At 48.1% G+C, this 26,931-nt stretch overlaps 1 protein-coding gene across 1 annotated transcript in view; it reads right to left on the reverse strand.

The window, feature by feature from the left end:
- Positions 1-26,931, reverse strand: part of PPEF2 (protein phosphatase with EF-hand domain 2) — a 104,796-nt gene that overhangs the window by 16,209 nt on the left and 61,656 nt on the right. Inside the window, exon 11 of the mRNA XM_073655213.1 lies at positions 3,495-3,893. Coding sequence (XP_073511314.1) covers positions 3,495-3,893 — 399 coding nt within the window. The remainder of the gene's footprint in view (positions 1-3,494; positions 3,894-26,931) is intronic.

A 26,931-nucleotide genomic window follows, 5' to 3' on the forward strand; every position in this document is an offset into this window, starting at 1 on the left:
CTGCTCTGCACCTCTTCCTACAACATCAATATGGTTCGGTAGTTTGGGCCTTTTCCTATAAAAGCAGTCAGGTTGAATCTCTATGACATCAATCTATCTGTGTGGTATCGGTATCGGTAACTTTTTTTTTAGTAATGGCTTATGATTCCCTTATAACATACATTTATGATAGAATTTTGATGTTTTTTCTTATGATACAGATTGTTATATTTTATGCACCCCCTGGTGTGTTCCTTTCATTTGGTGTCATTATTGTGCATATATATATATATATATATATACAGTACAGACCAAAAGTTTGGACACACCAGTGGACCAGTGGAAATCTGTGCTTTGGTCTGAGGAGTCCAAATTTGAGATCTTTGGTTCCAATCACCGTGTCTTTGTGCGATGCAGAAAAGGAGAACGGATGGACTCTACATGCCTGGTTCCCACCGTGAAGCATGGAGGAGTAGGTGTGATGGTGTGGGGTTGCTTTTCTGGTGACACTGTTAGGGATTTATTCAAAATTGAAGGCATACTGAACCAGCATGGCTACCACAGCATCTTGCAGCGGCATGCTATTCCATCCGGTTTGCGTTTAGTTGGACCATAATTTATTTTTCAACAGGACAATGACCCCAAACACACCTCCAGGCTGTGTAAGGGCTATTTGACCAAGAAGGAAAGTGATGGGGTGCTACGCCAGATGACCTGGCCTCCACAGTCACCAGACCTGAACCCAATCGAGATAGTTTGGGGTGAGCTGGACCGCAGAGTGAAGGCAAAAGGGCCAACAAGTGCTAAGCATCTTTGGGAACTCCTTCAAGATTGTTGGAAGACCATTTCCGGTGACTACCTCTTGAAGCTCATCAAGAGAATGCCAAGAGTGTGCAAAGCAGTCATCAAAGCAAAAGGTGGCTACTTTGAAGAACCTAGAATATAAGACATATTTTCAGTTGTTTCACACTTTTTTGTTAAGTATATAATTCCACATGTGTTAATTCATAGTTTTGATGCCTTCAGTGTGAATGTACAATTTTCATAGTCATGAAAATACAGAAAAATCTTTAAATGAGAAGGTGTGTTCAAACTTTTGGTCTGTACTGTATATATATACTTAAAGGCTTAGTCTGCTTTGCATTCTGTCCCTGTATACTTGATAAAGGGGCCTCTGAGCATCGAAACGCATTGTGCTGTTGAAATTATTATATTTTAAATACTGGATCACTATTCTTCACTACCTAAAGAGTGGATCATATTATGTCATGGTTCTCTGCTTGTCCCACTGCCCGGGTTAGAAATTATATCCTGATCTGGGTCTATTTCTTTTTATCTGCGCTGTCTGTTATCTGTGTCATGACAAACTAACATTAAAAGGGCTACTTTTCTCTTTTCTTTGGTCATTTCTACTGGCTTAGTATTATCTATCAACTTTATGACTGCTGTCCGACTGAGCATTCTGGAACACCCCTATAACAGCAGTCTGGCTGTGTAGACTGGACTTTGCCTTCCTTATAATAGTAGTTTGGTTATGTAGTCTGGACCTCCCCCTATAACAGCAGTCCAGCTGTATAGTCTGGACCCCCCTCTGTAACAGACGTCTGTCTGTGTAGTCTGGACCACCCTCTGTAACAGTAGTCCAGCTGTATAGTCTGGACCACCCTCTGTAACAGACGTCTGTCTGTGTAGTCTGGACCACCCACTGTAACAGCAGTCCGCTGTATAGTCTGGACCACCCTCCGTAACAGACGTCTGTCTGTGTAGTCTGGACCACCCTCTGTAACAGCAGTCCAGTTGTATAGTCTGGACCACCCTCTGTAACAGACGTCTGTCTGTGTAGTCTGGACCACCCTCTGTAACAGCAGTCGAGCTGTATAGTCTGGACCACCCTCTGTAACAGACGTCTGTCTGTGTAGTCTGGACCACCCTCTGTAACAGCAGTCCAGTTGTATAGTCTGGACCACCCTCTGTAACAGACGTCTGTCTGTGTAGTCTGGACCACCCTCTGTAACAGCAGTCCAGTTGTATAGTCTGGACCACCCTCTGTAACAGACGTCTGTCTGTGTAGTCTGGACCACCCTCTGTAACAGCAGTCGAGCTGTATAGTCTGGACCACCCTCTATAACAGACGTCTGTCTGTGTAGTCTGGACCACCCTCTGTAACAGCAGTCCAGTTGTATAGTCTGGACCACCCTCTGTAACAGACGTCTGTCTGTGTAGTCTGGACCACCCTCTGTAACAGCAGTCCAGTTGTATAGTCTGGACCATCCTCAGTAACAGACGTCTGTCTGTGTAGTCTGGTTCTTCCCTTAGAACACCTACAACAACAGTCTGGCTGTATAGTCAGGACCTCACTCTTTGTTAGCAGTCTGACTGTGTAATCTGGTCCACCCCTATAACAACCATCCGACCTTGTAGTCTGGACTTTGGCCCATAACAGCAGTCTGGTTGTGTAGTCTGGGCCTCCCCAATAACAGCAGTCTTGTAGTGTAGTCTGGACCACCTGTATAACAGCAGTCTGGGTATGTCATCTGAACTTTGCCCTGTAGCAGAAGTCTGGACCTCCCCCATAAAAGCAGTCTAGTCAAGTGGTCTGTACCATCCCCTTTAATTGCAGTTTAGCTCTGTAGTTTGGATCTTCCTCTGTAACAGCAGTGAGACTGTGGTCTGACTACCTCCTTTAATAGCTGCCTCGCTGTATAGTGTAGATAACTCCCAATAACACTTGTGCAATCTCAACCTCTGTTGGTAACAGCAGTCTGATTTTGTAGTCTGGTCCTTCTCCTATGAAACCACCCCCTACAACAGCGGTCTGGCTATGTAGTCTTGACCTCCCCCTACAACAGTGGTCTAGCTATGTAGTCTGGACTTTGCCCTATAACAGTCAGTCTGTAAAGACTGGATCTTCCCCTATAATACCTACAATAGCAGCCCGGCTGTGTAGTCTGGCCCATAACAGTAGTCTGGTTGTGTAGTCTGGTCCTTCTCCAAAGAAACCACCCCCTACAACAGCGGTCTGGCTATGTAGTCTGGACTTTGCCCTATAACAGTCAGTCTGTAAAGACTGGATCTTCCCCTATAATACCTACAATAGCAGCCCAGCTGTGTAGTCTGGCCCATAACAGTAGTCTGGTTGTGTAGTCTAGACCTCCTCCTATAACAAGAGTCTGTCAGTGTGGTTCATACCTCACTCTATAACAGCAGTGGTATTATAGCAGTGAACAACACATCATCCCTACAGCCACATTGGCTGCAGCTGTCACCTTTCTGTATGCAGCAAAAGTTCAGAGACCGACTGGGACTCGAGAGAAGTTGGAACAGGAGTGATGGAAAACAATAAGGTAATTATTTTTCACTATTCTGAGCAGTTTCTAAAAATATGTAAAGTTGCCAGACTACTTTTTTAAAGTCGTTGGTCCACCATAAAAACCTATCCTGTGGATAAGTGATAAGTTTCTGGTTGTCCAACTGATGGGACCCCTTTCCAGAATGTAGTGTCTTTCTTTGAATACCTGTTTCCTTTCTTCATCTTCCATGTCATAGTCCTGTGTTCCTCCAGAATCAGATTCAGACGCAGTCACAGACAATGGACTATTAGGCTCTATGTAGGTATCTGTGAAACCCACTTTTCTGCGACATTTTACAAGCTCTTTATCCACAGCTTCCCGAACTCGTTTCGAAATCTCCCTTCTATCAATTGACATGGTAGTTGGGCTGCTTGCAGATCTTTTGCCCTTATAGGCAGGTAAGAGACTGGGAGTGGCACTGTATGAGAATGAACCAAATCTTGGTTGTGGGGGACAATTTGATAAGGTGTTGTCTTCATTTGTTTCCTGACAAGGCAGGTCCTCTACCTCCTCTGTCTTGTTAGCTTTTTCCTTTTTTTTTCGAGGACGTAAGGTAGATGTAAACTAAAGACACAAAATATATATGTTATAGCATTACATCAGATAGAAAACATAACTTTTATTCAGTCTAATCTTAAAGGGAATCAGTCACCGGGTTTTTGCTACCTCACCTGAGAGCAAAAAAAGAGACCCTAATTCCAACTACGTATCACTTAGTTTACTGGATGCAGCAGTTGTGACACAATCAGAGCTTTTAGATGCAGCAGAGCTCAGAAAGCTAACCCTGCCCACACCACAGCTTTCTGTGTACATTATCTATTCACAGTAAGCCTCTAATCAGAGTTGGGGGCAGAGTTGGACCAGAGCTCGTGTGCACTGTGATCCAATTAGTGATAATCTCCTGGTGATAAAACCTTCATTGTATTTAAACAACAGCACACATCCTTGAATTCTGTGTCTCAGCTGCTACATCATGCTGTCATCAGATTACATAGCAAAAATCTGCTAACACATTCCCTTTAAGTGTTCTTTGGGAAAAAAAAATATGTATAAAAAAAGAAAGTGTTTTGAGTTAAGATACAGGGTCTGTAGCATACTAATAATAGAAGAAGATCTATGTTTCTTACTTGTTGAGGGGTAGGGTCCTTGCATGAGGTGGAGCAACAACGCTTGCAAATCAAAGAATATATCTGATGCATGGGGAAATCCAAAACATGATATCACATAGAAAGGTTTCACTTTGTGAAATGTAGGGAAAATGGAATTAGACTTAATGATAATTCCTCTTCTAGGAACCCTCCAAGACAGCACAGCAGGAGGTTGCCTCCCCACCATAATAGGGAAAGGAAACACAAAGAGGTTAAATAGCCCCTCCCCACTTCCTATCCTCAGTGTTCTAAATATTTATTTAACACCAAGGAATGAAGGACGGCCGGGAATTACCAGTGTTGTCTTGGAGGGTTCCTAGAAAAAGAATTACTGGTAAGTCTAATTCCATTTTCTCGCATACAAAATAATATTATCAGGGCGGACAATTGCGTGGAGGACTTTCTCCCCAAAGTCTAAATTCTTATTAGACGTTAAATCTAATCTATAATGCTTAGAGAAGGTATGGACCGAGGACCAGGTGGCGGATCTGCTCGATGGAACATGTCTCTTGTGGAATGAGCACTCAAATTCTCCGGAGGCAATAGACTTCTATATGCTTCATAAATTGCTTTCTTAATCCAGTTGGTTATGGTACTCCTTGAAGTCTTTTTTCCTTTGTTTTGTACAAAGAGATTATGGTCCTTCTTCCAGGACTCTGTCTGTTGAAGATAGTGAAGAATGGTTCTCAATATGTCTAACAAATAAAATTCCTTTTTTCTGTTGTTTTGGGATCCTGGCAAAAATACAGGAGGATTATCTCCTGAGACATGAGGAATTCTGATGTCACCTTTGACAAAAAAAATGGTTCTAGACGGAACATAATTCTATGTTGTAGGATTTTTAGATATGGTTCTCTAATCAATAGAGCCTGCAGTTCACTAACTTTCCTCACCGTTGTTATGGCTACTAGGAAAGCTGTCTTCCAGGATAGTTTATTTAAAATTACTGAGGCTATTGGCTTAAAAGAAGGCAGCGTTAGACCCTTGAGGACAATATTTAGGTGCCAAGGTGGGATTATGTTGGCTCTTCTTGGGTGTACCCAGGAATCTGCGGTCATGAATCTTATCCACTGATGACTTGCCAACTGTTGGTCGAAACAGGAACTTAAGGCTGACACCTGGGCTTTAAGAGTACTAGGTTTTAAGCCTCTTTCCAGACCATCCTGTAGGAAATCTAAGATTCTGGGTATATCTGGATGAAACAGATCCGGAGAAACCGCTCCGTACCATGAAATAAAGGTCTTCCATATTTTTCCATAGATGGTATTAGTTATCTGTTTTTTGCTCTTCTGAAGGGTGCCTATGACCCTGTCTGACACACCTTTTTCCTTTAAGATATCGGCTTCAGAAGCCAAGCAGCCAGACACAGATTCTGCAGGGCTGGATGGCAAATTGAACTTAGAAGCGTAGAAGCTCGTGGCGTAGAAGGTCATGGAACAGATGGAGGATAAGTGGGTCCTCCGAATTCAGGCTGTTTAATGCCCCAAACCAGCTCCTTTTTGGCCAGAAGGGTGCTATAAAAATTATATTGTCATGGGTGTGTCAGATGTAGCAGACAGTCATTCTGCAACTGGTTGCAGAAGGTCACTTCGTTTGGCATTACAGACTTTTTTTTTAAATATGTCTTACTTTAGGACCCAGCGGCTACCTCCCTCCTGCTCTGATTGACACCCTGGTTTGGGTGTTTAAACATTTTCAGTTTGCTACAGGGAAGCGCCAGTGATATTCACATGTTCCCTTGTGAAGGCTTGGAGCTATTGCAGTCGGCTTACTTCCTCTCTGGTGTTCTGGAGGATGTTTGGTGTAATCTCTCTGAAGTCTGCTTAAGCAAAGTTTCTCCCCCCTGTGTTTGTCTCCCTTGTTGTTTTTAGTTTATAGTGGGGACTGACCAGTGCTCATCCCCCCTTCCCTATCCAGGGCCTAGATCTAGGGATATACAGGGCTTAGGTGTCCTGTTCGGCGATTTGTGGGGAACCAATATAGGGACAGTAGGGGAGACAGGGTGATATTAGATCAGCCTAGGAGGTCTCCACTCCCCTTATCCCTAGTGTCTGGGCTCACTTCCTCTCATCCCTTCGTGTTGCACTTTGTCTTTCCTACACTGTGCGTGTCATATATTGACTCCGTCCGTCCTGATTTTCTGCACTGTACTTGGTAAAATGGGAATTGGGAAAAGCATAGGCCAATTTGTATTTCCAGAGATGGTAATAGACGTCTTGCAAATCGACAGTTGCCATAACAAAGTTTTTGTCTATCAGAGGGAAGGTGGATCTTATGGATTCCATCTTGAATCTTCTGTGAGCGATATATTAGTTTAGGGATTTTAGATTTATAATTATCCTGTAGGCTTCACTTGGTTTCTGTATTAAAAATAGGCAAAAATAATGACCTCTGCAGTGCTCTATTTCTGGAATCGGTGAGATAACCCCTGACGTCTTCAGATTTTGGAGCCTGGACATCAGAACCTCCTGTAGCTTTTGAGTTGCAAGGGAGGTTATTGTTAGGCGTTGTGGCGGGTAGGAGGAGAACTCAATCTTTACTCCCCCCCCCCTCCTCCTTATTGATTCTAGAATCCTTTGGTTTGAGGAAATTGTCTGCCACTGGGAAAAAAAACTCTGAGATTCTGCCCCCTACATGCCTGGTGTTATTGTCTATCCTTGCGGTGGTTTTGAAAAAATGTTCCTACCTCTTCCCCCATTGGGGTAACTCCAGTGTCCATTCTTCCCCTTCCCTCTGTACTGTGGAGGTTGGGTCTGTGATAGACAAAAGGATATTTACCTGATGTCTTTTCTAATAGCTCGCCTTGAAAGGGAATGGGGCAAAATTTGACTTTGGATACGATATCTCCGTTCCACATCTTCAGCCAAAGCGCTCGTCTTGTGTTTGATAACACAGAGGACCTAGCAGCTACTCTGACTGACTCTGCTGAGGCACCTGTTAGAAATCTCGTAGCCTTCTGAAGGAGAGGTAAGGAAGCTAGCAAATCTTCTCTGGGAGTGCCCATGCTCAGGTGAGTCTCAAGTTGATTCAACCATTGTAACATGGAACTTGCCACACAGGTGGACAATACATTTGTTAATGCTGACGCTTCCCATTGTTATGCACACGCCCGGACTGACTGGCGTGTGCGTGTTTAGTGATCCCACTGGACCATGAACCGGAGAGTGCCAGGAGGGGCGTAACTAAGTATCTACCCGATCCGACCAAGGTCGCACGACGGTAAACGACGCCTGTGCACCAGGGAGGAACCGAGCAGAGGGACCAGGTGCGACTCCAGGTCAGACGCCGGACACGGCTGTTGACCCACACCGGGGAATACAGGAACAGGCAGGTTAGAGCACAGGCTGGGTAGGGTCCAGTACAGACTAGGAGACGGGTTCAGAGCCGCAGATGCGGTAATCAAGCAGATTAAAGCGAAACCGCAGATGCGGTGGACAGGGCTGAGCAGAGCGAAACCGCAAGTGCAGTGGACAGGGCTGAGCAGAGCGAAACCGCAAGTGCGGTGGACAGGGCTGAGCAGAGCGAAACCGCAAGTGCGGTGGACAAGGCTGAGCAGAGCGGGCAGAAACCGCAAGAGCGGTAAGTAAGGCAGAACAGAGATAAGCCGCCAAAGCGGTGAGCAAAGACAGAGCAGAGGGGACAGGGCTCTGTTCACACGGAACAGACTGGAAGGGAAAAGCAGAACCAGATACACACCAGGTACTTGCAAAGAAGAAGCGATTGGACTCCAAACTCACAAACAGAAGTGCAGCGACAACGAGTAGGAGTTAGGTGCAGGTTCAGACTCTGCAGAAAAAGAGAGGAAACTGACACAGAGACAAAACAGATAAGAGGCCAGGAGACAGTTCAGACAAGAACTGTACTGCAACGAAATACAGGAACGAGCCTAGGTAAAGCCAAGTGCTGGTTCAGACACTGCAGCAAAAGGGAAGAAACGGACATAAAGACAAAACAAGTAACAGGTTAGGAGACAGTTCAAACAGGAACTGTTACTGCAACAGAATACAGGAACGAGCCTAGGTATAGCCAAGCACTGGTTCAGACACTGCAGAAAAAGGGAGGAAACGGACATAGAGACAAAACACGTAACAGGTTAGGAGACAGTTCAGACAGGAACTGTTACTGCAGCGAAATACAGGAACGAGCCTGGGTATACGGCCCCCAGAGGCAGCAACGAACAGGCTAGGCGCGTGTTCAGACAGGCCTGGAAATACAGCCTCCAGGAAGGCAGACAAGCAGGGAAAAACAGAACGAGACCTGGCACATTCAGAGTCTAGAAGCACACTGAATGTTAAAGTTGCTCAGGCATCAGCTTCCAAGTGAAGCTGGTTTAAATATCCAGTGACTGACAGCAATAGGCTGAGGACGCATTAAGGGTGTGCCCAAGCAGCTACAAGAATCAGGAAGTGACCGGGCCGCCGCCCTAAGCAGTCAGAACAGAGAAACAGACAGCATGGAAAGAAGCCAGGCTAGCAGACTGGACCAATGATCTAGTTTGCGATCTTGCATAGTGAGAGATGGTGCACTATGCAAGCCCGCCACCAGGTAAGTTACAGTACCCCCCCCCTTACGCCCCCTCTTTTTCAAGCCTGCAAGAGTGTTCCGCAGAGAATTGGGAGGCCAGTTCTTCTCTTCAAGAGGATTGCCTCTTCTGTACACTAGAGGAAACGAAACTGGTCTCATCATATTGGTAACTAGGATGCTTCCTCCCATCAAGCCATCCTCAGCAACGGATGAAGTGGGTGAAGTACCAAGTACAGGGTGTAAGAAAGTCTCTGTCCATTTGTTATCAGGTAGCACCCTGGAGGGTTCAGGAGACAACTGGAGGTCCTCCGCCTGGTTGGAGGGGTGCAGAGACTCGGGGGTATCCACTTCTTCGGGGTACACTTGGTCAAGCTCACTGGACGAAGTGAGCGAGGTATCAGGTACAGGGTGTAGGAAAGTCTCTCTCGATTTGTTATCAGGTAGCACCCCGGAGGATTCAGGAGGCAACTGGAGGTCCTCCGCCTGGTTGGAGGGGTGCAGAGACTTGGGGGTATCCACCGCCTCGATGGACGCAAGGCCAGATTTATTAAAGATGGAGGGTCCATGCTTTGGGACCATCCTCAAACTGGTTTCAGAGATGACATGTCTGTGAGGCGGGACGGTACCTGAAACCAGATCATTGGTACAATCGTCGAGACTGTGTGAGGACATTGCCTCCGCTTCTCTTCCTTCGGAGACTTCAGCACACAGCGAGTCAGCGACTAGCAGATCTGGTGAAGAAGAAGAAAACGTTGCTGACTGTCCTGAAGATATGGGGACTGAACACCCCTTGTACCTTAACAGTCCCCCACGATACACCATGCAAGGTCTCCAGACCTGAGCGGGCACTAGATCTCTCGGCTCTGGACGACTTGTGAGTAAACCAGTCAGCACCTGAAAGGAAAGCTTCTTCAAGTTTAATGCTCCAATCTGGAGCTTAATTTGTACAGACATCTTTTGACTGTTTCTGAGTAGGGCTCGTCCTTCTGCAGACAATGCCCAAACCGGATTCTGGAGTTTTCGGACAGGAATCAGACGCTGACTCTTCAAGGCTTTAAGCCCGAAACTTCCGGTTAATCCGAGGCTTTCACTTGCCACGGAGACAGTCATGGTCATCTGTGGAGAGGAAACACCAATGCCCAGGGCAGCCTCTCCTACAGGCCTAATGTCTTGGGATTCTCCAACCTTCACTGGACAAAGACCGTCAGGGGGACCCAAACAACCGCAGCGGGACTGCAATCCAATTTCGCGACCGAGTTCCGGCCTCTGCTTTGCCTGCCGAACATGGTCAACCTTCATGGATTCAGTGCGGGTAGCTGCCTCTGCAGACTGGGGAACAAGAGGTCTTTGGGAGGACAGAACCTGGCGTGATGGTTTGCCTCTACGCCTTGCACGTCTGGACTGCCTCTTGAGGTTGGGAAGAGAAATATTCTGCGGAGCGTAGTCATCCTGTGTGGATTCTGGGTGGGGAACAGTCTATTCGGGCTGGAGAACTGGTGAGCTACCCACACACATTACCCATCGAGGCTGCTCCGGGACACTGGGAAGGACAGCTTCAGCAGAGTCCCCAAGATTAGGGTCGTCGAAGACCATTAGAAAGGCCACCAGGAAGGCCTGCAGGTCAAGGACGATAGGATCCCATGCTTCCCATAGGGGGGTGACCCATTTCAAGGCATCACCCTCTAGGTAGGATAACATAAATGCCACTTTAGACCAATCGGTAGGAAAATAGAGAGGGTAGAACTTGAAATGCAGCATGCATTGCTCCACAAACGCACGGCTTTGTTTTGGATCCCCATAGTACCGTAGCGGATCCGCAGGATAGAGTGCCGATAGCTCCATTTGGACAGGTGCATAATTCGCCTGGGCCATAGCTAGAGAAAAATTTTTTTTTAAATTTATTTATTTTTTAATGCACATATTCACTGGACACTGATTCAAAATGTCTCTGAGAGCGAAGAGCCGTGGGGCTCAACGGGAACCATGGCCTGAGCAAACTGTTATGCACACGCCCGGACTGACTGGCGTGTGCGTGTTTAGTGATCCCACTGGACCATGAACCGGAGAGTGCCTGGAGGGGCGTAACTAAGTATCTACCCGATTCGACAAAGGTCGCACGACGGCATACGACGCCTGTGCACCAGGGAGGAACCGAGCAGAGGGACCAGGTGCGACTCCAGGTCAGACCCCGGACACGGCTGTTGACCCACACCGGGGAATACAGGAACAGGCAGGTTAGAGCACAGGCTGGGTAGGGTCCAGTACAGACTAGGAGACAGGTTCAGAGCCGCAGATGCGGTAATCAAGCAGAGTAAAGCAAAACCGCAGATGCGGTGAACAGGGCTGAGCAGAGCGAAACCGCAGATGCGGTGGACAAGGCAGAGCAGAGTGAAACCGCAAGTGCGGTGGACAGGGCTGAGCAGAGCGAAATCGCAGATGCGGTGGACAGGGCTGATCAGAGCGAAACCGCAAGTGCGGTGGACAGGGCTGAGCAGTGCGAAACCGCAAGTGCGGTGGACAGGGCTGAGCAGAGCGAAACCGCAAGTGCGGTGGACAGGGATGAGCAGAGCGGGCAGAAACCGCAAGAGCGGTAAGTAAGGCAGAACAGAGCTAAACCGCCAAAGCGGTGAGCAAAGACAGAGCAGAGGGGACAGGGCTCTGTTCACACGGAACAGACTGGAAGGGAAAAAGCAGAACCAGATACACACCAGGTACTTGCAAAGAAGTAGCGAGTGGACTCCAAACTCACAAACAGAAGTACAGCGACAACGAGTAGGAGTTAGGTGCAGGTTCAGACTCTGCAGAAAAAGAGAGGAAATGGACAGAGAGACAAAACAGGTAAGAGGCCAGGAGACAGTTCAGACAAGAACTGTACTGCAACGAAATACAGGAACGAGCCTAGGTAAAGCCAAGTACAGGTTCACACACTGCAGCAAAAAGGAGGAAACGGACATAGAGACAAAACAAGTAACAGGTTAGGAGACAGTTCAGACAGGAACTGTTACTGCAACGAAATACAGGAACGAGCCTAGGTAAAGCCAAGTGGTGGTTCAGACACTGCAGCAAAAGGGAAGAAACGGACATAAAGACAAAACAAGTAACAGGTTAGGAGACAGTTCAGACAGGAACTGTTACTGCAGCGAAATACAAGAACGAGCCTGGGTATGCGGCCCCCAGAGGCAGCAACGAACAGGCTAGGAGCGTGTTCAGACAGGCCTGGAAATACAGCCTCCAGGAAGGCAGACAAGCAGGGAAAAACAGAACGAGACCTGGCACATTCAGAGTCTAGAAGCACACTGAATGTTAAAGTTGCTCAGGCATCAGTTTCCAAGTGAAGCTGGTTTAAATATCCAGTGACTGACAGCAATAGGCTGAGGACGCATTAGGGGTGTGCCCAAGCAGCTACAAGAATCAGGAAGTGACCGGGCCGCCGCCCTAAGCAGTCAGAACAGAGAAACAGACAGCATGGAAAGAAGCCAGGCTAGCAGACTGGACCAATGATCAAGTTTGCGATCTTGCATAGTGAGAGATGGTGCACTATGCAAGCCCGCCACCAGGTATGTTACACCCATGCTGTCCTCTAAAGGCTATCCATCTTCCGATTGGGTTTTTCATTTGTGAAGAATCCTCAAATGACAAAGTTGTTTTCCTAGCCACCTTAGCAACCTGGATGTCATTATTGGGAATTTCAGACCAAGTCTTAGCTATCTCTTTTTATAATGGAAATCTACCTTTTAGTTTGCCCTGAATAATCAAACCTTCTCTGGGAACTCCAATTCATCCAGAATCAAACTCTGAATATTGTCATGAACCAAGAACACCATCGTCTTTTTTCATTTCAATCTCCAAAACATTTAATCTTGGACTGTTCGGCTTTTTTTTCTTCCTCAACGTCCTTTGTATTTCTTACTGCTGTGAGGAATTCTTCCATGTCCTCAGAAGAAAAATAATATTTTTTGGCCTTTTGCTCAAAACTCAAAGTTGGGATTAATTTTTCTTCCTTCAGCCAATCTTCAGGGATGGATGCATGGGCTTCTTCTTACTTTGAACTCTCCTCTAAACTGATCTTCCTCTTTTTGGTGACAGGGGGTGTCAGAGAAACCGAATGAGAGAAAGAGGCAAGGGAAATCTGAATTTTCATCCCCCTTAGCGCATCCATTAGGGACGGCTTTTCATCCCTCACAATTTTTTCTGTGCACTACTGACATAATTGTTTTTTTATGGGAGGATGGAAGCTGCTTATTACAAATGGCACATCTATGGCCCGTAGATTTAGCTCTATCTTTTGCTGTAGGATCCGTGTCCTCTTAAAAGAAAGGAAAGAAGGCGGTAATAACCATATCCTACTCCCAAAAGTGGGGTCTACCCACCCCAAGATTACTTACTGGGCCTGAGTTCACACTGGGCTCAGCAGATGTGGAGCGAAGAGAAAGCGCACCCTCCATGGATATAAAGGATCGGTCCTAACTTAGGATGTGTTCTGTCAGGGTCACTTATAGCGAAGTGACCGTGACCCAGGGCGACTCCTCCCTTTCTGTAGGATCCCCACAATGAGGAATCCCTGCAGATCATTGGCATTATTTTCCCGCCAATTCACTGTTTTTCAGCCCGGAAGGCACGGTGGAACGCAACCTGAAGTTATGTCAGCAGAAGGGGACCGGCATCCCCTGTCTCTTCCAGCGCACACTGCCTGCACGCCAGCATGGAAAGGAAGGAGGCGAGACACTGGGGAGTTACGGGAGGACCCTAGCCTACCTCCATGTAGCATTGCCTGGAAGCGCAGGGGATGGAGAGGTCCCAATCGTTGGGGATATGGGAGCAGTTGGTAGAGAACGAATGCAGTGCAAATGACCTCACTGCCCGGTGAATCCTGGTATTTTCCCCCCAGTGTCTGCTGCCCGCCGCAGAGCATCATGATGACCTCCTGATGCCATGAGTGACAGGAAAAAATACTGAGGATAGAAGGTGGGGAATGGCTATTTAATATCTTTGTGATTCCTTAGAGAGAGGAGGCAACCTCCTGTTGTGCTGTCCTGGAGGGTGATGGGGGAAAACAAGAATGATTTGGAAATCTCTTATAGCCATATTTAAATCGCAAGAGAACATAGAACACAAATCAGAAGGTGAAAGTTAGACATTCTGCGATTTTATTTGAAAAATGAACGCATGTGACGCAAAATGATGGCAGCAACACTTCTCCAAAAAGTTGGGACGGGTCTATGTCTACCATTGTGTAGCATCCCTTCTTTTTCCTACAATGGTCTGTAAATGTCTGGGAAGTGAGAAGAACAATTGCTGGAGTTTTGGGAGAGAAATATTGTCCTCAGTCTTCTTTGCCATATTTTTTTGTTTCATAATGCACCAAATGTTTTCAAATTGTGAAAGCTCCGAACTGCAGGCAGCAAGTTCATCACCTGAAATCTTCTTCTGCAAAGCCATGCTGTAGCGATGGATGCAGTATGGGGTTTAGCATTGTCTTGCAGAAATATGCAAGGCTTTATCTGAGTTAGACATTGTCTGTATGGGAGCATATGTTGTTCTGAAACCTCTTTATAATTCTCAGCATTAATAGTGCCTTTAAAGAGGTGTAAGCTGCTCATGTCATAACCACTAATGCAACCTCATGCCATCATAGATGCAGGCTTTAGAACTGTGCATTGATAACAAGCTGGATAGTCTTGCTTCTCTTGGTTCCGCAGGACATATCATATGTGGTTTATATAAAGAAGTTCACATTTTGATTCATCTAACCACATAACAGTTTCCCATTTCGCCTCAATCCATTTTAAATGATCTTTGGCCCAGAGAAGATGGCAGAGAAAAAGGTAGTGTTTCTGGAGTCTGTTGATATATGTCTTCTTCTTTGCATGATAGAGCTTTAACTTGCATTTGTGGATTGCACTGTGAACTGTGTTAACAGACAATGTTTTATGGAAGTATTCCTGAGCCAATGTAGTGATTTGCTTGACTGAATAATACCTGTTGTAACACAGTGCTGCAAGTGGGTCCGTAGATCACGAGCATCCAATATCCGTTGGTCTTGTGCACATAGATTTCTCCATAATGATGATATTATGTACTGTATACGGTTGGATGTTCAAAATCTTTACAATTTTACATTGATGAACATTTTTCTAAAATTGCTAAATGCAGTTGCTCACAGATTGGTAAACCTCTGACTATCTTTGCTTTTGAGAGACTTTGCCTCTCTAAATGTCCTTTTAATACACAGTCAGGTGAAAATCGACCCTCCAGCAGTTTCACTATTACCACTTACTTTGCCAGCCTTTTGTTAACCTGTTCAAACTTTTTTGAGATGTGTTGCTGTCAGTTATTTCTAAATTATTATTATTTTTTTTTCAAATGAAATGGAGAAATGTCTAATTTTCACTTTCTGATATCTGTTTTATGTTCTGTTGTGAATTAATTTTTTTTTTCAGTGTGTCAGCAAAGTTTTTGACACTGGTTTGCTGTTCAAAACAGTTACCTACAGGCCAGGTATTTAAAACTGTGTTTTCTCAGTCACACGGATTACATATACGTTTTCAGAAAATACTGCCATTTCTGGCCTCCATTAAAAAAAAATTTCAGTGTGTCAGTGAAGCAATTGACACCAGATTGCTGTTCAAAATAGTTACCTACAGGCCAGGTATTCAAAACTGTGTTTTCTCCGTCACACGGCTCACATATAAGTTGTCAGAAAATACTGCCATTTCTGGCCTCCATTAAAAATTTCTTTCAGTGTGTCAGTGAAGCAATTCACAGCATTTTGCTGGTCAAACTACTTACCTACAGGCCAGGTATTTAAAACTCTGTTTTCTCCGTCACACGGATCACATATGTAGTGAGCGTGGAAGATACTGTCCTCCATTTAAAATGGGCAAGGCACGTGGCAAGGGACGGGGAACTGATGGTAATGGTGCATACAGAGGCCGAGGACAAGGCCGTGGGCAAGCCGAAATTGTGCCACAACAAACACCCACATCTTCTCGCCTGACCTTCCTGTCCCAATTTCTAGGGAGCCGCAGCACACCACTATTGAACCCAGAGCAGTGTCAAAAGGTTGTTGGTTGGATAGCGGATAATGCTTCCAGTCACTTAGCCACCACCACCATCACCCTGTCTTCCACTCGGTCAAGTCTCAGTAGCCGTGAGTCTGGACCGCATATTCCTCACCCTGATCCTCCTTCCTCCCACCATGCCGAGTACCTAGAGACAACTGATCCCACACTTGGACACTCTGAAGAGCTGTTCACTTTTACATTTATAGATTCGGGCCTCTCACCCGGTCTACTTGAAGCGGGGCAAGAGGAGATCGCGTGTAGCGATGCCCAAATGTTTGAGCAGCCACGGTCACACGAAGGCGACGGTGAGAAAGTGTCACAAGAGGTGGACGATGATGAGACACAATTGCCAGAAAGTCAGGAGGAGGACCAGGGTGCGGAAGTGGAAGACGAGGTGGTGGATGATATAGTAACTGACCCAACCTGGCAGGAGGACATGCAGAGCGAGGACAGCAGCACACAGGGGGAGGGAGGCAAAGCACCCCAACAGTCAGGAAGAAGCAGTGTGGTGGCCGCAGACAGAAGGCAGGCAGCCGTCCCCGTAACACCAACATGAAGGAAGTTGCCAGTACAACTGTTAGGTCTTCCAGAGTCTGGTTGTTTTTTAAAGACTCTGCCAATAACCCCAAAAAGGCCATTTGCACCACCTGCCAGGCCAGCATCAGCAGGGGTGGCAAAACGACCAGCCTGACCACCACCAGCATGATCAGGCACATGGCAGCAAAGCACCCGACTTTGTGGGCCGAACACCAGGGTCCAGGAATAGTGTCTGTGGGTGGCACCATTGCTTCTTCCGCTGTTGTGCATGCAAGCCAATCCCCTGTCCATGGTGCATGTGAGGACGCCTCCTGCCCTGCACCTGTCGTTGCACACTCTCAAGTAGCAGCATCAGGAAGCACGTCCATGTCCTTGTCCCAGTTGTCCATACCCCAGTCCTTGGAACACAAGCGCAAATATGCAGCCAACACCCCACAGGCCACACTACTAAATTCTCATATTTCACAACTGCTTGCGCTCAAAATGTTGCCGTTTAGGCTCGTGGAGACGGAAGCATTCCGCAACCTGATAGCGGCGGCCGTCCCTTGGTACTCGGTCCCCAGCCACCACTATTTCTCCCGGTGTGCCGTCCCCGCATTACACAAGCACGTGTCCCAAAACATTAGCCGTGCTCTCAACAACGCAGTTACCGGTAAAGTTCACCTAACCATGGACACGTGGACAGTGCTTGTGGGCAGGGACGGTACATCTCGCTGACGGCACACTGGGTTAACATAGTGGAAGCCGGGACCCAGTCGGACCTTGGGACGGAACACATCCTCCCGACGCCATGGATTGCGGGCCCTAGGTCAATTAGGGTTGCCCCCACGGTCTACAGCTCCTGCACCTCATCCTCCTCAGCCTCCTCCTCCTCTTCAGCCTCCATCTCCGAAATGACCACATCAGTCACAAGCTGGAAGCACAGCAGCACTGCCTCGGCCAAGCGCCAACAGGCTGTGCTGAAGCTAATATGCTTAGGTGAAAAACCACACAATGCTGAAGAGTTGTGGACAGCTCTGAAAGAGCAGGCAGATCTGTGGCTCACACCGCTGAACCTACAGCCAGGCATGGTCGTGTGTGACAATGGCCGGAACCTGGTGGCGGCTCTGAGGCGAGGCGAGCTCACACACGTACCATGCCTGGCCCATGTGCTTAACCCTAGAACGCATGACCATAAAAATCTACACTTTCACATACCTGGGGCCTTTTAGGCCCGTGTGCAAATAACATGGAATAACACAAACAAAAATGACAAACAACTATATACCCAAGGAATACCTAGAGTTTCAAAATCTTGAAGAAAATAGAAAACAATTAACAAGGTGGGCCTGCGAGGCCCCAGGTATGCGTTCTAGGGTTAACCTCGTGGTTCAGCGGTTTCTCAAATCCTGGCCGGAGCTGCCGGATCTGCTTGTTAAAGTACGCCGCCTGTGTGCCCATTTTAGAAAGTCATCTACAGCTTCCGCCACCCTTGCAGTGTTTCAGCAGCGTTTGCAGCTTCCGGCTCACAGACTGGTGTGTGATGTCCCCACACGCTGGAACTCTACACTGCAGATGTTGGGAAGGATTTGTGAGCAGAAGAGGGCAGTTGTTGAGTACCAGCATCAAAAAGGCCGTCGGTATTCAGTTCAGACTCCACACATAAGACCTCAGGAGTGGACATGGATGTCAGACATATGTACCACCCTCCAAAACTTTGAGGACTCCACCAAGAGGGTGAGCGGCGATGACGCCATAATTAGCGTCACCATCCCGCTTCTCTGTCTTCTGAAACGCTCTCTGCTCACAATCAAAGAGGATGCATTGCAGGCGGAGCACGATGAGATGGAGCAAGGAACCATACAAGATGATTACACACAGCCAAGCCTCATCTAATCCCAACGTGGATTGGGTGACAATGAGGAAGAGGAGGAGGAAGGACAGGAGCTAGTTTCATGCACTATAGACGGTATTACCTGCACAGCTGTCATACCGTCTGTTCAGCGTGGATGGCCAGAGGACAGAGAGGAGGAGGAGAGCATGGTCAGTCATCCTCTTGGTGAGGACACGGAAGTCTTGCCTGTTAGTAGTCTGGCACGCATGGCTGAGTTTGTTACGCTGCCTTTCCAATGACCCTCGCATTCTCAAAATTTTGGGTAACAGTCATTACTGGTTGGTGACACTTATAGACCCACGCTACAAGGAGAACTTTATATCTCTTATTCCTGAGGCAGACAGGTCTACAAAAATGGGGCTGTACCAGAAGGTCCTTGTTGCGGAACTATTAAAAAAATTCCCATCTGAAAACGCTGGCGGCAGAGTGCACACTTCGTTGGACAACCAAGGAGTACAGGCGAGAGAGACACAACTTCAATCCAGCAGAGGCAGGGGAACACTGTCAAAGTTCTGGGAGAGTTTTCTCAGACCCTCCCATCGCACAGGCCCTGAGGCATGGGGTACTTTCACAAGGAGTGCAAAGTTAGGGAAGATGCTGAGGGAATACCTTGCCGACCGTACCAAACTCCTCCGTGATTCCGCTGTGCCTTATAATAATTGGGTATCCACGCTGGATACGTGGAATGAACTGGCTCTCTATGCCTTGGAGGTCGTGGCCTGCCCTGCCGCCAGCGTTTTATCATAGCGGCTTTTTAGTGCCGCTGGTGGAATTATAACTGATAAGCGCATCCGCCTGTCAACTTAAAATGCTGACAGGCTGACTCTTATAAAAATGAACAAGGGCTGTATTGGGCCAGACTTCTCAACACCACAGAATGATAGTTGCATAACATAAACTCCAATCCAGTGTCTTTTCTTGGGAGGTGTATTCCCATGCACCTTTTCACACCCACACATGGGTATACGCTTCCTGATTTTGGCTATTTGCTCTTGTCCTCCTCTTTCTCCTCATCCTCCACCACCATATCACCAGGGTGACCGTGGTCCGTGATGCAACACCCACCTAATTTTTTTAAAGGGTGTTTATGATGTCCGAAAAAAAATTTTTTATACAGTATGTTCATGTATACCCCCCAGGGGTAAATGTTTGTCAGCCCATACACTTAGTGCATGGGTATTACAAGTATAGGAGGCCCGCTCCTTTCTAATGGGAACATTTTTTTATGAGGCCCTCCTCCACGTCTCTTCCAAGGGGCATTGAAGTGCCTCCAAATTTTTGGCAGCCCTTGCATTCACTGCATAGGCCAACACTATGGGAGACTCTCTCCTTTCTAATGGGAATTTGTCGTTACTGTGGCCCTGCTCTGTGTGTCTTTAAATTCTTAGTGGGGTTTTTCCTAAAATTGGTCAGCCGTTGGACTCACTGCATACCCCATAACTGTATAACAGACTCTCTCCTTTCTAATGGGAACATGTCATACCTTGTTACTGTGGCCCTGCTCTGTGTTACGCACACGCCCGGACTGACTGGCGTGAGCTTGGTTAGTGATCCAACTGGACCATGAACCGAGGAGTGCCTGGAGGGGCGTGACTAAGTATCAACTCGGTCCGGCCAAGGTCGCATGGCAGCTCAGTCGACTCCGTGAACCAGGGAGGAACCGAGCAGAGGGACTAGGTGCTACTCTTGGTCAGACCCCAGTCACAGCTGTTGACCCACACCGAGGAATGCAGGAACAGACAGGTGGGTACTGGCAGGCATGGTTGGTATGCAGACAGGTGGGTACTGGCAGGCACGGCTGGTATGAAGACAGATGTATACTGGCAGGCACGGCTTCTATGCAGACAGGTGGGTACTGGCAGGTAAGAACGCAGGCAGGATAGGGACCAGTATAGACTGGGATACAGGAACAGAGCCGCAGGTGCGGTAGACAAGCAGAGCAGAGCAAAACCTGCAGGTGCAGTAGGCAAGCAGAGCAGAGCAAAACCCGCAGGTGCGGTAGACAAGCAGAGCAGAGCAAAACCCGCAGGTGCGGTAGACAAGCAGAGCAGAGCAAAACCTGCAGGTGCGGTAGACAAGCCGAGCAGAGCAAAACCTGCAGGTGGGGTAGACAAGCAGAGCAGAGCAAAACCTGCAGGTGCAGTAGGCAAGCAGAGCAGAGCAAAACCCGCAGGTGCGGTAGACAAGCAGAGCAGAGCAAAACCCGCAAGTGCGGTAGACAAGCAGAGCAGAGCAAAACCTGCAGGTGCGGTAGACAAGCAGAGCAGAGCAAAACCTGCAGGTGGGGTAGACAAGCAGAGCAGAGCAAAACCTGCAGGTGCGGTAGACAAGCAGAGCTGAGCAAAACACGCAGGTGCGGTAGAGAAGCAGAGCAGAGCAAAACCCTCAGGTGCAGTAGAGGAGCAGAGCAAAACCCGCAGGTGCGGAAGACAAGCAGAGCAGAGCAAAACCCGCAGGTGCGGTAGACAAGCAGAGCAGAGCAAAACTCGCAGGTGTGTTAGACAAGCTGAGCAGAGCAAAACCCGCAGGTGCGGTAGACAAGCCGAGCAGAGCAAAACCCGCAGGTGCGGTATACAAGCTGAGCTGAGCCAAACCCGCAGCTGTGGTAGACAAGCAGAGCAGAGCAAAACCTGCAGGTGCAGTAGGCAAGCAGAGCAGAGCAAAACCCGCAGGTGCGGTAAAGAAGCAGAGCAGAGCAAAACCCGCAGGTGCGGTAGACAAGCAGAGCTGAGCAAAACACGCAGGTGCGGTAGACAAGCAGAGCAGAGCAAAATCCGCAGGTGCGGTAGAGAAGCAGAGCAGAGCAAAACCCGCAGGTGCGGTAGAGGAGCAGAGCAAAACCCGCAGGCGCGGAAGACAAGCAGAGCAGAGCAAAACCCGCAGGTGCGGTAGAGGAGCAGAGCAAAACCCGCAGGCACGGAAGACAAGCAGAGCAGAGCAAAACCCGCAGGTGCGGTAGACAAGGAGAGCAGAGCAAAACCCGCAGGTGCGGTAGACAAGCAGAGCAGAGCAAAACCCGCAGGTGCAGTAGACAAGCAGAGCAGAGCAAAACCCGCAGGTGCGGTAGACAAGCAGTGCAAAACCCGCAGGTGCGGTAGACAAGCCGAGCAGAGCAAAACCCGCAGGTGCGGTAGACAAGCCGAGCAGAGCAAAACCCGCAGGTGCGGTAGACAAGCCAAGCAGAGCAAAACCCGCAGGTGCGGTAGACAAACAGAGCAGAGCAAAACCCGGAGCTGTGGTAGACAAGCAGAACAGAGCAAAACCCACAGGTGCGGTAAACAAGCAGAGCAAAGCAAAACCCAAAGGTGCGGTAGACAAGCCGAGCAGAGCAAAACCTGCAGGTGCGGTAGACAAGCAGAGCAAAGCAAAACCCGCAGGTGCGGTAGACAAGCAGAGCAGAGCAAAACCCGCAGGTGCGGTAGACAAGCAGAGCAGAGCAAAACCCGCAGATGCGGTAGACAAGCAGAGCAGAGCAAAACCCGCAGGTGCGGTAGACGAGCAGAGCAAAACCCCCAAGTGCGGTAGACAAGCAGAGGAGAGAAAATGCACACAAGGTACTTACAATGAAGTAGCGAGTGGACACTAAACTCACAAACAGAAGTACAGAGACAACGAGTTGGAGTTAGGTGCAGGTTCAGACACTGCAGGAAAAGGGAAGATACGGACATAGAGACAAACAAGTAACGGGCTAGGACACTGTTCAGACAGGAACTGAACCAGGAACAAGATACAGGAACGAGCCTGGGAACTCAGCCCCCAGGGTAGCGGAAACAGACTAGAAGTCACAGATACAGGCAACGGGCCTGGGTATACAGCCCCCAGGGTGGCGGAACAGACTAGAAGTCACAGATACAGGTAACAGGCTTGGGTATACAGCCCCCCAGGGTGGTGGAAACAGACAAGATACTGGAAAGGACCTGGCAACTCAGTTGCACAGAACACACTGAAAGAAAGTGTTGCTCAGGCACCTCCTACTGGGTGGAGGGGGTTTAAGTATCCAGTGACTCACAGCAATAGGCTGGGGATGCATTAGGACTGTGCACACAGTAACTATAAGAAACAGGCAGTAACCGCACCATTGCCCTAAGCAATCAGACAAGAGACGTGCACACAGCAGGTACTGGAGCAAAGTGTGCAACCTGGACTGATAGGTAAGATAGCGGTCTTGCATGGTGGGAGGTGGTAAGCCATGCCAGCACGCCGCCAGGGATGTTACAGTACCCCCCCTTTACACCCCCTCTTCTTCAAGCCTGTAAGTATTTTCTGCAGAGAATTTGGAGGCTGATCCTTCTCTTCAAGAAGATTACCTCTTCTGTCCACTAGAGGGAACGAAACTGGTCTCAGTCTCACCATCTTGGTGACTAGGCTGCTTCCTCCCATCGAGCCATCCTCAGCAACAGATGAAGTGAGTGAAGTACCAGGAACAAAACACAGGAAAGTCTCTCTCCATTTGTTAATATCGGGTAGCACCCCAAAGGATTCACGGGACAACTGGAGATCCTCCACCGGGTTGGAGGGGTGCAGAGACTCGGGGGTAACCATCGCCTTGACGTACACTTTGCCAAGCTTACTGGATGAAGTGGGCGAAGTACCAGGTGCAGGGTGCAGAAAATTCTCTCTCCATTTGTTATCAGGTAGCACCCCGAAGGATTCAGGAGGCAACTGGAGGTCCTCTGCCTGGTTGGAAGGGTGCAGAGACTTGGAGGTAGCCACCGCCTGATGGATTTATTGCCAGATTTGTTAGAGATGGAGGATCCTTGCTTAGGGACCAACTTCAGTCTGGTTTCTGAGATAATACGTCTGCGAGGCGGGGCGGTGCTTAAAGCCAGATCATTGGTACAATCGTCGAGACTGTGTGGGGACAATGCCTCCGCTTCCCCTCCTTCGGAGACTTCAGAGCACAGCGAGTCAGCGACTAGCAGATCTGAAAAAGAAGAAGAAGACACTGCTGACTGTCCTGAAGATATGGGGACTGGACACCCCTTGTACCTCAGCAGTCCTCCAGGAAACACCATACAGGATCTCCAGACCTGAGCGAGTACTAGATCTCTCGGCTCTGGACGACCTGTGGGTAAACCAGACAGCACCAGGAATGTGAACTTCTTCATGTGTAATGCTCCAATCTGGAGCTTAATTTGTACAGACATATTATGACTGTTTCTGAGTAGGGCTCGTCCTTCCGCAGACAATGCCCCAACCGGATTCTGGAGTTGTCGGACGAGAATCAGACACCGACTCTTCAAGGCTTTAAGCTCGAAACTTCCGGTTAATCCGAGGCCTTCACTTGTAACGGAGCCAGTCATGGTCATCTGTGGAGAGGAAACACTAACGCCAAGGGCAGCCTCCCCTACAGGCCTAATGTATTGGGATTCTCCAACCTTCGCTGGACAAAGACCATCAGGGGGTCCCAAACAACTGCAGCGGGACCGCAATCCGATTTTGTGACTGAGTTCTGGCCTCTGCTTTGCCTGACGAACATGGTCATCCTTCATGGATTCTGTGCGGATAGCTGCCTCTACAGGCTGGGGAAAAGGAGGTCTTTGGGAGGACAGAACCTGGCGTGACAGTTTACCTCTACGCCTTGCACGTCTGGACTGCCTCTTGAGGTTGGGAAGAGAAGTATTCTGTGGAGCATTGTCATCCTGTGTCGATTCTGTGTGGGCAGCAGTCTCTTCAGGCTGGAGAGCTGGTGGGCTACCTACACGCATCACCCATCGGGACTGCTCCAGGATATTGGGAAGGGAAGCTTTAGCAGAAGCCTCAGGGTTAGGGTCATCGAAGACCATTAGAAAGGCCACCAGGAAGGCCTGCAGGTCAAAGACGATAGGATCCCATGCTTCCCATAGGGGTGGGGTGATCCAATTCAAGGCATCATCCGCTAAGAAGGACATCAGAAATGCTACTTTAACCCAATCAGTGGGAAAATAGTGAGCATAGAATTTGAAATGCAGCATGCATTGCTCCACAAACGCACGGCTTTGTTTTGGATCCCCATAGTACCGTGGTGGATCCGCAGGAACGAGTGCTGATAGCTCCATTTGGGCTGGTGTGTAAATCGCCTGGACCTCAGCTTGAGAAAAAAAGAAAAATTATTGGTGCACATATTCGCCAGACAATGATTCAAATGTCTCCGAGAGCGAAGGGCCGTGGGGCTCAACGGGGACCATGGCCTGAGCAAACTGTTACGCACACGCCCGGACTGACTGGCGTGAGCGTGGTTAGTGATCCCACTGGACCATGAACCGAGGAGTGCCTGGAGGGACGTGACTAAGTATCAACTCGCTCCAACCAAGGTCGCACGGCGGCTCAGTCGACTCCGTGAACCAGGGAGGAACCGAGCAGAGGGACCAGGTGCTACTCCAGGTCAGACCCCGGTCACAGCTGTTGACCCACACCGAGGAATGCAGGAACAGGCAGGTTAGGCTGGCATACAGACAGGTGGGTACTGGCAGGCACGGTTGGTGTGCAGACAGGTGGGTACTGGCAGGCACGGCTGGTATGCAGACAGATGGGTACTGGCAGGCGCGGCTGGTATGCAGACAGGTGGGTACTGGCAGGTAGGAACACAGGCAGGATAGGGACCAGTACAGACTGGGATACAGGAACAGAGCCGCAGGTGTGGTAGACAAGCAGAGCAGAGCAAAACCTGCAAGTGCGGTAAACAAGCAGAGCAGAGCAAAACCCACAGGTGCGGTAGACATGCAGAGCAGAGCAAAACCCGCTGGTGCGGTAGACATGCAGAGCAGAGAAAAACCCGCAGGTGCGGTAGACAAGCAGAGCAGAGCAAAACCCACAAGTGCGGTAGACAAGCAGAGCAGAGCAAATACACACAAGGTACTTACAATGAAGTAGTGAGTGGACACTAAACTCACAAACAGAAGTACAGAGACAACGAGTTGGAGTTAGGTGCAGGTTCAGACACTGCAGGAAAAGGGAAGATACGGACATAGAGACAAACAAGTAACGGGCTAGGACACTGTTCAGACAGGAACTGAACCAGGAACAAGATACAGGAACGAGCCTGGGAACTCAGCCCCCAGGGTAGCGGAAACAGACTAGAAGTCACAGATACAGGTAACGGGCCTGGGTATACAGCCCCCAGGGTGGCGGAACAGACTAGAAGTCACAGATACAGGTAACAGGCTTGGGTATACAGCCCCCAGGGTGGCGGAAACAGACAAGATACTTGAAAGGACCTGGCAACTCAGTTGCACAGAACACACTGAAAGAAAGTGTTGCTCAGGCACCTCCTACTGGGTGGAGGGGGTTTAAGTATCCAGTGACTCACAGCAATAGGCTGGGGACGCATTAGGACTGTGCACACAGTAACTATAAGAAACAGGCAGTAACCGCACCGCCGTCCAAAGCAATCAGACAAGAGACATGCACACAGCAGGTACTGGAGCAAAGTGTGCAGCCTGGACTGATAGGTAAGATAGCGGTCTTACATGGTGGGAGGTGGTAAGCCATGCTAGCACGCCGCCAGGGATGTTACACTCTGTGTGTCTTTAACCCCTTTACCCCCGAGGGTGGTTTGCACGTTATTGACCAGGCCGATTTTTACAATTCTGACCACTGTCAATTTATGAGGTAATTACTCTGGAACGCTTCAACGGATCCCCCTGATTCTGAGAATGTTTTTTCGTGACATATTGTACTTCATGATTGTGGTAAAATTTCTTCGATATCACTTGCGTTTATTTGTGAAAAAAACGAAAATTTTGAAAATTTTGAAAAATTTGAATTTTTATGCCCTTAAATCAGAGATATGTTACACAAAATAGTTAATAAATAACATTTCCCACATGTTTAGTTTACATCACCACAATTTTGGAACCAAAATTTTATTTTGTTATGGAGCTATAAGGGTTAAAAGTTGACCAGCGATTTCTCATTTTTCCAACAAAATTTACAAACCATTTTTCTAGGGACCACATCACATTTGAAGTCACTTTGAGAGGTCTTTATGACAGAAAATACCCAAAAGTGACACCATTCTAAAAACTGCATTCAAGAACTTTATTAACCCTTCAGGTGCTTCACAGGAATTTTTGGAATGTGGAAGAAAAAAATGAACATTTAACTTTTTTCACAAAAATGTTACTTTAGACCCAATTTTTTTTTTATTTTCGCAGGGATAACAGGAAAAAATGGACCCCAAAATTTGTTGTGCAATTTCCCCTGGGCATGCAGATAACCCATATGTGGAGAAAACCACTGTTTGGGCGCACGGCAGGGCTCGGAAGGGAAGGAGCGCCGTTTAAATTTTCGATTGTAAAATTTGCTTGAATAATTAGCGGACGCCCTGATGTGCCTAAACAGTGGAAACCCCCACAAGTGACCACATCTTGGAAACTAGACCCACCTGGGAACTTATCTAGATGCATAGTGAGCACTTGGAACCCCCAGGTGTTTCTCAAATTAATCCGTAAAAATAAAAGAGTGTTTTTTTTTCC

Source organism: Phyllobates terribilis, unplaced genomic scaffold, assembly GCF_046119375.1.
Source record: "Phyllobates terribilis strain yellow unplaced genomic scaffold, ASM4611937v1 Scaffold_1__5_contigs__length_1240528914, whole genome shotgun sequence".
Classification (NCBI taxonomy): Eukaryota; Metazoa; Chordata; class Amphibia; order Anura; family Dendrobatidae; genus Phyllobates; species Phyllobates terribilis.